Here is a 10736-nt window from a genome sequence, read left to right on the forward strand (position 1 = left end):
CTCTCTCCCAGATACCGGAGAATCGAATACCTTCTTCACTTCTGCCATGAAATCTTCCAGATGACAACAAATGACGGATTGTTGCTCCCAAACTGCCGTAGCCCAGGAGAGCGCCCTTCCCCACATTAGCGTAATAACATAGATCGGTTAGATCGGTCTGAAGGAAACGAAGATGGCTGTAGCTCAAAAATAGGAGAGCACTGAGAGAAAAAAACCAGCAGGTACCAGGATCACCAGAATATTGCTCCAGAGGAGGTAAGCGAGATTCTCGGGGAGCCGGGGAAGGCTGATCAAACTTACCACTAATAGGAAAAACATTACTGGGTGGTTGGGGTTTCTAAGAGGTGCCAGGCAGCCTCTGATCTAACTCCCTGATTTTCTCCATAATCTCCTTAAACCCTTGGTCGTGGAGTTACGTCAAGGAACGGAGCCCTTCCAGACATGGCTCCCTTCAAGCAGACAGCGTGGCGGAGCTGGTCCAAGTCTGCTGGATCTGTCATGGCCAGTTCGTACAATAAGGACGCAAGGCGAGACCCAGTTTCAGACACAGGAGGCAGATGGTTCGAGTCTTTGTTGTTTATTTAATCCAAAAGTAGGCAAGAGAATGGTCGTGGACAGGCAAATGGTCAAAAACAGATTCCAGGAGGAGAGTCCAAGAGGTAAAGAGTGGCAGACAGGCTAGATGTCATGGCAGGCAGAAGGGTCAGGCAGGCGGGTACGGAGTCCAGAAAAAACAGGCAAGGGTCAAAACTGGGAAGACTAGAAAAAGAGAATGGAGAACAGGAGTATGGGAAAAACACACTGGTTGACTTGAAAACATACAAGACAAACTGGCACAGAGAGACAGGAAACACAGGGATAAATACACTGGGAAAAATAAGCGACAGCTGGAGGAGGTGGAGACAATCACAAGAACAGGTGAAACAGATCAGGGCGTGACAAGAATAATGTAATACATCGATAGAATGAAGGATACAATCTAGAAAATGCAATAAAATTGAAGTATGTTCTTGGCCATTGCACGCTCGTAAGGAAATAGAAAGCTGTGAAAATGACCAAATAAGATTTGGTCATTTGACACTGATAAGATTTCAGTTCTGCTTGGAGCCACATTTTATGTAGCACCTCTACAGAAGGTCACTAACTACACATTCAAATTCTTTCAAGATCCTGAAAGAAATAATTTTCTCCACTCCTCTTCCCGAATCAAAATGTACACTTGCATTTTTCCTATTTCACACGTGTGAATTGGACATTCGTTTTTTTGCGTATTCTACTCCCCATGAGAGTGGGGTCAGAGCTAGGGATCAGCCATTATTGATGGCGACCCTGGAGCAATTGGGATTAATTGCCTTGCTCATGGGCACATCGGCAGATTTTTCACCTAGTCTACTCTGGGATATGAATCTGTGACCTTTCGGTTACAGGCCCAATGCTTCTAACCGCTAGCAAAGGTTATAGACCTACAGTCAGTGTCCAGATTTCAGTTTCCATTTAACCCACCTGAACAGTAGGCTACAGTTCCCATGATGTGCCATAGGCCTTTTATAAGTACCTGTCTTGTGACTGTCAAATTTGTATAGCGCCTCACAATCATTAGACATACAGTAACATACAGTAACACTGCTTTCATCCTCTTTTACCACTTCACCAATTTTTTTACCACTTCTTTATTTTCAACTCTCCATTTTTGCAAACGTTTCTCTTATTTAATCAGTGGATCAACATGAACTCTTTCTGCCCATTACCATAAGCATTTGGCATTAGGCTATGTGGAGCACGAACAGTTATGTCCTAAAGCTTAGGCTTACACACTAATGAAAAAACTCAGTGTAGCCTATAGATATAAATTTCACAAGAGTTATACATTCATGGATTTTTTTATGTATTGTTTTCTCTTTGTATAACTGCATCGACTGCGGGTTTTGAGTCAACCCACACATCACTATTGTGTCCACAAACCACATGTTTTTTTTCTGACTTTATTTTGTCATGTAATTTTTTTAAATGGCCTGCAGCATGTTTAGAATATCCTACTGAGGTTGAACTCATGACCAGTGGCTATCATGGTTAGAATGCTTAAGACATCTACTCCTGGACTGTTGCTGGTCAGAATATGAAAGGCACTTGTGAGTCTAGGTCAATTGTGAGGAGAGAGGTGTAGGTCAAAGTCTAGATCATCTGCAGGTTCAGTCTTCTTTCACATCTCTCAGAGTAATGACGACATGGTCATCCTGGCCTTTCCACAGCATCTCTCCCTCAAAGTCAAGCATTTTGTGTTTGCGGCAGCGCAAAACTATGCCCACCACTTTGTCCGAGATTTTGACATAGCGGTCAAACAGCCTGCCGAAAGTTATGTAGGATTTTCCGTTCTTGTCCTTGAGGCCCATGTCCTTCACGATCCAGCACAACTCCTCCATTTCTTTATACACATGTTTCTGGGCTCGGTCGCCACGCATGGCTGTCTTGGATCCCTCTTTGGGGCGTCCGTAGCCTTCATCACCCTTCTGCAACCGCTGGGCCATGGCATGCTCATAGTCAAACTCCTCACTGAAGGGGTTGAGCTTCTGACCTTCTACGTGCTGCTGGGACCACTGCTGCCACCTGCTCTTGATGTCACCCATGGTGGTGACTCTAATCTGCAGAATAGGAAGGCATATCAGATTAGCTCAGATTATAAAGTGGGTTTATTTGCATTGGCAATCTCTTCATTGGATTGTCACAGAAAGTAAAATTACAATAACACAAAGAAAAGTTACCCGACTAACACTACTAAATTCACGACAAACACTACAAGTTTTCCAATGTATTTATGACACAGGACCCATATTAACCTTTTACTGCAGGTTTTAACAAAACTGTTTGAGATAGAAACACCGGATTTTCGTCAGTTTTTTGTTTATAATCTTGATTAATTATGAAATGATAAAAAATATTAATAACATTCCACCCACGAGGCCAAAGAGGGAGCATTTGGTCAATGACTGCAGAAAAGGGCTACGCCTAATCCTTGACCAAAAAACATGCTCAATGGAGATTCTCCATTTAATGCTCAATGGAGAATCTCCAGTACTTTTTAGTCCAGGAAACTGGCTCATATTTATGTTGACTAGTAGCCCCACTTCTCTCATGTTAAGTCCCCTATTTAGGGGACTTTGAATGGTTCTGAACCGGTTCCTACTGACATTTTGGGGTACAAAGCGCTATGTGAATGTCGCAGGGTCCAGTGCCTTATAGTGTCAGAAAGCCCCATCTGTCTGCTTTCCGCTACCACTGTGTCAGCTGAGCTGACGTGAAGTGTCAGGTTTCACACGTGATATTTGCATAGGGAGTGACGTGTCACATTTTCTGGCCTATCCAGACAAAGATTTCACCTGCCCCTGAGCAACGTAGCTCAGCCTGGGTGACAGCATGTTAAAAGGGAAAGTCGATCGAATCCAGCTCTCAACATGAAAAAGTACGGAATAATTTTGTGGAATTGAAACACGACCACCTTCTCCTGGTCACAGGGGGATGAAATCACCTTCTATGTAAAACTGAATTTATAAGTCTGCAGACATTTGAGGACACTTAGAAAATGTAGAAAATGCTCTGTCATCATTTATACGAAATGGGGCCAAATTTGTATTTTCACTACATATGATAATTATTGTTTAACAGTTATAAGAAAGGTGAAATGTTAAAATAAGTTGTTAATAATTTGATTGTTAGTATAGTATATTTAGAAAGCATATACATTGAAAAGCCCTCTTACCCTACATACAGTTGAAGTTGGAAGTTTACATACACCCTAGCCAAATACATTTAAACACAGTTTTTCACAATTCCTGACATTTAATCCTGGTAAAAAAAAATCATTGTTTTAGGACAGTTAGGATCACCACTATATTTTAAGAATTTGAAATGTCAGAATAATAGAAGAGAGAATGATATTTCAGCGTTTATTTCTTTCATCACATTCCCAGTGGGTCAGAAGTTTACATACACTCAATTAGTATTTGGTAGCATTGCCTTTAAATTGTTTAACTTGGGTCAAACGTTTCGGGTATACTTCCACAAGCTTCCCACAATAAGGTGGGTGAATTTAACTTCCTGACTGATGTCTTGAGATGTTGCTTCAATATATCCACATCATTTTCTTTCCTCATGATGCCATCTATTTTGTGAAGTGCACCAGTCCCTCCTACATCAAATCACTCCCACAACATGATGCTGCCACCCCCGTGCTTCACGGTTGGGATGGTGTTCTTCTGCTTGCAAGCCTCCCCCTTTTTCCTCCAAACATAACGATGGTCATTATGGCCTAACAGTTCAATTTTTGTTTCATCAGACGAGAGGACATTTCGCCAAAAATTACAATATTTTTCCCAATGTGCAATTGCAAACTGTAATCTGGCTTTTTTTATGGAGGATTTGGAGCAATGGCTCCGTCCTTGCTGAGCAGCCTTTCAGGTTGAGTCAATATAGGATTCATTTTACTGTGGATATAGATACTTTTGTACCTGTTTCCTCCAGCATCTTCACAAGGTCCTTTGCTGTTGTTCTGGGATTGATTTGCACTTTTCGCACCAAAGTACGTTCATCTCTAGGAGATGGAACACGTCTCCTTCCTTAGCGGTATGACGGCTGTGTGGTCCCATGGTGTTTATACTTATGTACTATTGTTTGTACAGATGATTGTGGTACCTTCAGGTGTTTGGAAATTGCTCCCAAGGATGAACCAAACTTGTGGAGGTCAAAAAAAAAAAATCTGAGGTCGTGGCTGATTTTTTAAGATTTTCCCATGATGTCAAGCAAAGAGGTATTGAGTTTGAAGGTAGACCCTGAATTACATCCACAGGTACACCTCCAATTGACTCAAATGATGTCAATTAGCCTATCAGAAGCTTCTAAAGCCATGACATAATTTTCTGGAATTTTCCAAGCTGTTTAAAGGCACAGTCAACTTAGTGAATGTAAACTTCTGACACACTGGAATTGTGATACAGTGAATTAGAAGTGAAATAATATGTCTGTAAACAATTACTTGTGTCATGTACAAAGTAGATGTCCTAACCAACTTGCCAAAACTATAGTTTGCCGCATTTCTAGTTATTGTTTATGACCATCTCATTAAAAAATATAAATTGTTTTGGTATGTCTATTTAGGTGGAAATCTACATTTTGCCACACCATTAAAATATAACACAGTGTAAGGGATCCTTGCTTTGGCATTTCCAAAGAGGTCCCTGGCAGGCGAATCTTCCACAACAGAATAATTTAAACCATGGAGAATGCACATTGTGAAACCTGAAGCCCAAGCCTTACACGTCCAGAGCCAAATTAGTAATGTGACGAACACCATTATAAATCTTGCGCCTGACCAAGGATATCAGGACCTCGTAATTATCCCTGAAGGTCAGGGGGAAGGCATGTGTGACTATATTTATTTATTTACTGTATATTCCAGAATAGGTGTTGGAGTTTTAGAATACATTTTCATGCCTTTTTAAGGACTTATATCCCTCCAAGTTATGCAACTCTTTGCTAGGGCTCATTGGTCTTGTTCAGTTGCTAAAAATTCTACAGTTTGAAGATACAATACCTATAAATCTGTGTATTTTCTTGAAGGCCAGACAATATGAACCAAAGTCCATTCCCCAATATCACAATAACAAAGGCAAAGATATTTTAAGTTCAACTCAGCCTCTGTGAATGTTTGCTCCTGTTTATTGTCTCCTGAACATCACCAGGTAGAGTGGCTGCAGCTGCAATATAACAGTATGTTTAGGTATGAAAATAGGGCAAACATTGTGGAAGGGTAGTTTAGGGGGAAAATCCCCCTGTGATTTGGGAACTCCTCTCCCATACATTTTTACCCAAGTCCAACCATGATCTACAAAACTTACACATCCTGATGTGCACCTACATGATTGCTAATACGTCTTTGGATGATATTCCAATATCTGAAAAGCACAGTCAGTGGTTTTGTTGAATTGATACTAGTGATGGTGCAAAAATAGCAATACTAATTATTTAATTTACTTTAGAGTTGTACCTTTCTTCAGCCAACCACATTTCCTGTTAACTTTGCCAATATGAAATCAAGATTTTTATTCTGATGTTAAATCATATCCCCCATGCAAGATTGTTGAGAAACAAAAGAGGGTTTACCTTTGAAGTGTGTCTACTGTATTGTATTGATTTGTGTATTTAGTATTTTTATGAATGGCCGCACAAAATGAAGGTCCAATAAAAGAATGGTACTGTACCTTGGGCCTATTGATCTGTTTCTTCAGCTGGTTCAGGTCGCTCTGGTCGCTGTTGTCGCTGAGTCCGGCCTCCTCCCCCAACCCGCTGTCCTCTGTGTCCAGGCTGCTGCTACGGGAGCCCATCTTCCGCTCCTGACTACCCAGATGTACCTGAGCTCTCACACCCAGACGTCTCCGGGTGGGTGACTCGTTGCCCAGGAAGGGCTTGTTGGCATCCTCAGGTGCCATCTGGATCTTGTCCTTGATTGAGCATACCAGGTCAGTGCTGTACTCACTGTACTTTGGCATGTGGCTCTTGATCACCTCACCCGTTCGGATCAGACTGCCGCTGTCGGTGTCCGCCTCGACCACACGTGTCTTGACTAGGATTTTTGTCTCGTTCTGCTTCTCCCTTTCTTCGTCCTCAATGATGGAGGTGGGCATCCACCCAGAGGGTATGGTCTCTTGTTTGACCAAGTTCTCGTCGGCCCAGCCCTGCCAGCTCTTGGCAAGACTGTGGACCATGGCAGCACATTTGATCTTCCTCACAGCCCTAACAAAGGGTTTATCCTCCTGGCTGGTACTCATCATGGCTCCTGCTTGACCGTGCTTACAAGATATTGTGTTGATGTTGTAGGGAAAGTCAGTGAGTGAGTGAGTGAGTTGAAATAATCCTTCGCTGCCTTTGCTCCGCTTTAAATAAACTGTCGTGGAGAGCAGTCACAGGCCGAACGTGTGACATTTTTTTAATACGTACATGGATGCCTACCACGACCCCAAAACATTGGTGGGATTTCCCCTCAAGAGAGCCAGGGAACAGATGGTCACTCTCTGCAGTGAATGACAGTCTACAAGGGTTCTGCCCTCGTACGCATATACACAAAAATACATGATGAAACAAACCTCTAACAATCCCTACGTTTGAGTGTCTGATCTACAAAGTAATTGCTCACACAAACATAAGAATACATCATTCTTATTTTTTTTGATAGATTTATAAATGCTGTATTTCTATTTCGAAGGCAAATTCCTGCTTAACCCACATTGATAGAGGATATGTGTTACGTAGCTACTAATTGTCTTGGATAATGAGCATCTGCTAAAATGGTGATATCAATACTTTTGGGTCATGCTATAATTTATTTTCATGCAATGTTGCATATAGCTTGACAGTTCGCTGTGTTGTTCTATTTTGGAGTGAGCCTGCTGGAGTGTGTATGCGAGGTTACTGCTGATTGATGCATGGGTCTGGCCAGAGAACTTGAGCTGGGTTATTTTGGGGAGACGCACACAGGTCTAAAAGGACGCCCGCTTTGTCTGGCCATCAAACATATTGTAGTTCTGTCGCAGCAACCAAAAATCTAATTATATTTGTGCAATATCCTTTGTGTGTTTGTTGTTTGTAAAAAGTCCACTTGTGTCAGAAACAAAGATTGTAGAAAAACAAGCCTTAAAAAAATCTAATGAAATCAACAGTGTATGAATTCTGATGAGGTCTGCTTGAAAAATAAATCTTTGGTAGACACTTGAAAATTTGCTCACTCAATCAGTGTGCCTATGATGATACATTTTGCACTAACATGAACCCTGACATGAAGGTGCAACACTCATATGAAAAGTATAACAGGCTTCAAAGGATTTCTAATATTTCTAAACTCACAGCCATAAATTGATATTTCAATCATCTGGGTCGTATCAATGGAAGATTTCCATTGAGCAATAAAGATGATTTGGTTTTAACACCTTTATCAAATTTGTATGTATTTCTCACAACACATTCCACACGTCCTTTCATTTAAATTTGTTTAATATGTAATTCTTGAGTCATTGCCGTACACTTCAAGGGAGCCAGAATTGAGATCTTGTTACTTGTTTGTTCCTTGCATGGTTGTAAAAATATCCTCCACAGAAGGCGGCCAAGCTTCAACGTGGACACAGGGAAAAAACCTGGCAGTGTATGACTGCGAGAGAACAGATTGTGCTTCCATGGAGGAATTTTTCTCTCTCACCACAACCATGGAGATGACATCAACATGATTACAATGATAAAAGTGGTGTCTTATCTCTAAGCATTCTACTAAGCTAACATATGGAATTGTTTTATTAAGATGGTCATACCAAGGATCATTTACCTATTTGATTTTGAATTTTAGGACACCTGTAGGTATCAAATTATTCTGTTTTATTATTATTTGATGAAACATTTCATTTGGCCTTACTGCTATTAGCTCATAGAAACGCATTGAATTACATATTCATACATGGCAAAACACATAGTCAAATAATACATCAAAAGGAAGTATCTTTTGAAGTGTCTGTCCTATAGCCGAGATATAAGAAAACTCAGGAAATTATTGAAATCCCACGCCTGCCTATTAACCCCTTTTTTGGCACTAAAGTACTTCCATACTACAATTAATACCGGGTTACCCCTAGACGAGTCTTGTGAGGCTTGTGGGAGTCGTAGAGCAAAACGTGTTCGTGAGAGTCTTAGCTTTCAATGGTGGGGTCATATAAGTTTGTAACCCAAACCGTTCGGATGCGTCAGACGTTTTTGTGGTCTGACAAACACCGCTGCGGCTCTGCCCCCTTCCATTGCAGATGAGAAAGACCAAACCTCTGCCCATTTGTATTTTTATTTTATTTAACATTTATATAAGCAGGGAGTCATGCTGAGAACATGGTCTCTTTCACAGATGAGACCTGCATGAACCCATCAATATGCAACAATTACACTAGATATATCTATATATATAAATGATATAATACCCGAAAAGGAAATGTGGTGGATTGAGACGTGGGTGGAATGTGGTGGAAAAATCTTATCCTTAGCTAAAACAGACATATTTTGATGGAGCTTTTTTTTATTGTGCAATTTAGATTGACTAAGGTTTTTTTAAATAAGCATCGCTCGTCTTCCTCAATGAGCCGTTATTCAGACATAAGGCATGTGGTGAAGATTTTTTTTAAATCCACCAGTCTATATTATTTTCCTTTTGATTCATATTATTTCATAATCTTCCACACAAGTGCCTTGTATGTATTCTGTATGCACTGCAAAACAGAAATACACTGATTGGTGTTCACAATACACCCAGCCTTGCCTGCTCATTTTGGTTTATCTGTGAATGGATGAAGAGTGACTCACAGTGGTGGTGTGTGTTGTACTTAAACAGATTTTAACATCAGAGTTAATAAGATATGCTGGCTCCTCTTACTCTCTGACTGACACATATTTCACACATATACACATATTTCCTTGTTGAAGTGTGTAAGTTGAAACAGCCTTCTGTTGTCCTCTTATCATATCTCAAGCAATGATGTATACAAATTGGCACTCCCCAGTAGGAGCAGTCCACCATAGGAATGAATGGAATTCTATAGTATTTCAATTAAATATTTGAGGGACAAAATTACATGCATTTAAGTATATTTTACCGTAAGGATATTTATGTATATAAATAGATATTTATGTTGATATTTAACTCACATTATATAATTGAAAAGAAGTTGCATTAATTAAGGTATCTGTAACAGAATAAATGTGGCAAAAACGAACGTAGACATTATTAATTAATGGATTTTTTATAGCTTCCCAAATATATTTTTTACAACGGTGGTGGAGTGCCAAGACGGAGTCACGATGGCTTCAACACAGCGCCCCCTATCAGTCATCTAGTATGCATATAAAAAAATGGTTTCAATGAGTTTTGAAGAAAACAAAGTATGGGAAATATGGGCTTGAATAGTTCATGACAAGGAGTCCTTATTGGCTGTGTGTACACTAACAACACCCATGCATACCCCACAAGACATGCCACCAGAGGACTCTTCACAGTCCCCAAGTCCAGAACAGACTATGGGATGCACACAGTACTACATAGAGCCATGACTAGATGGAACTCTATTCCACATCAGGTAACTGATGCAAGCAGTAGAATCAGATTTTAAAAAACAGATAAAAATGCACCTTAAGGAACAGCAGGGACTGTGTAGCAACACAAACATAGACACAGACACATGCATTCACACACATGATAACATACTTACTATACACACACGTACACATGGATTTTGTGTTGTAGATATGTGGTAGTAGAGTAGGGGCCTGAGGACACACACTAGGTGTGTTGTGAAAAAGTTTATGAATGTATTTTAATGTTTTTAAAATTGTATAACTGCCTTAATTTTGACGGACTCCAGGAAGAATAGTTTCTACCTTGGCAAAAACAAATACAACAACACAAAGGTGACATTTTTCTGGATAGTTGTTTTCAAAAAGTAGCATTTATCCAGTCCAATGTATGCTATTATTCATTATTAACTGGGTGGTTTGAGCCCTAAATGTTGATTAGATGACAACTGTGGTATATCAGACCGTGTATCACAGGTATGACAAAACATTTATTTTTACTGCTCTAATTACGTTGGTAACCAGTTTATAATTGCAAATAGATATCTCGAGTGTTTGTGGTATATGGCCAATATACCATGGCTGTATCCAGG

The 10736-nt window shown here is 40.2% G+C and overlaps 1 protein-coding gene across 1 annotated transcript; it reads right to left on the minus strand.

The window, feature by feature from the left end:
- Positions 1-561: 561 nt before the first annotated feature.
- Positions 562-7080, minus strand: abraa (actin binding Rho activating protein a). Its single transcript, XM_021609121.3, has 2 exons — positions 6252-7080; positions 562-2639 (listed from the first exon to the last, which is right to left on the minus strand). Exons 1-2 carry the CDS (start codon positions 6819-6821, stop codon positions 2190-2192), a joined length of 1020 nt encoding a protein of 339 aa, XP_021464796.1. The 5' UTR covers positions 6822-7080; the 3' UTR covers positions 562-2189.
- Between the last annotated feature and the right edge of the window lie 3656 nt (positions 7081-10736).

Source organism: Oncorhynchus mykiss, chromosome 7, assembly GCF_057628025.1.
Source record: "Oncorhynchus mykiss isolate SJ-2025 chromosome 7, ASM5762802v1, whole genome shotgun sequence".
NCBI lineage: Eukaryota > Metazoa > Chordata > Actinopteri > Salmoniformes > Salmonidae > Oncorhynchus > Oncorhynchus mykiss.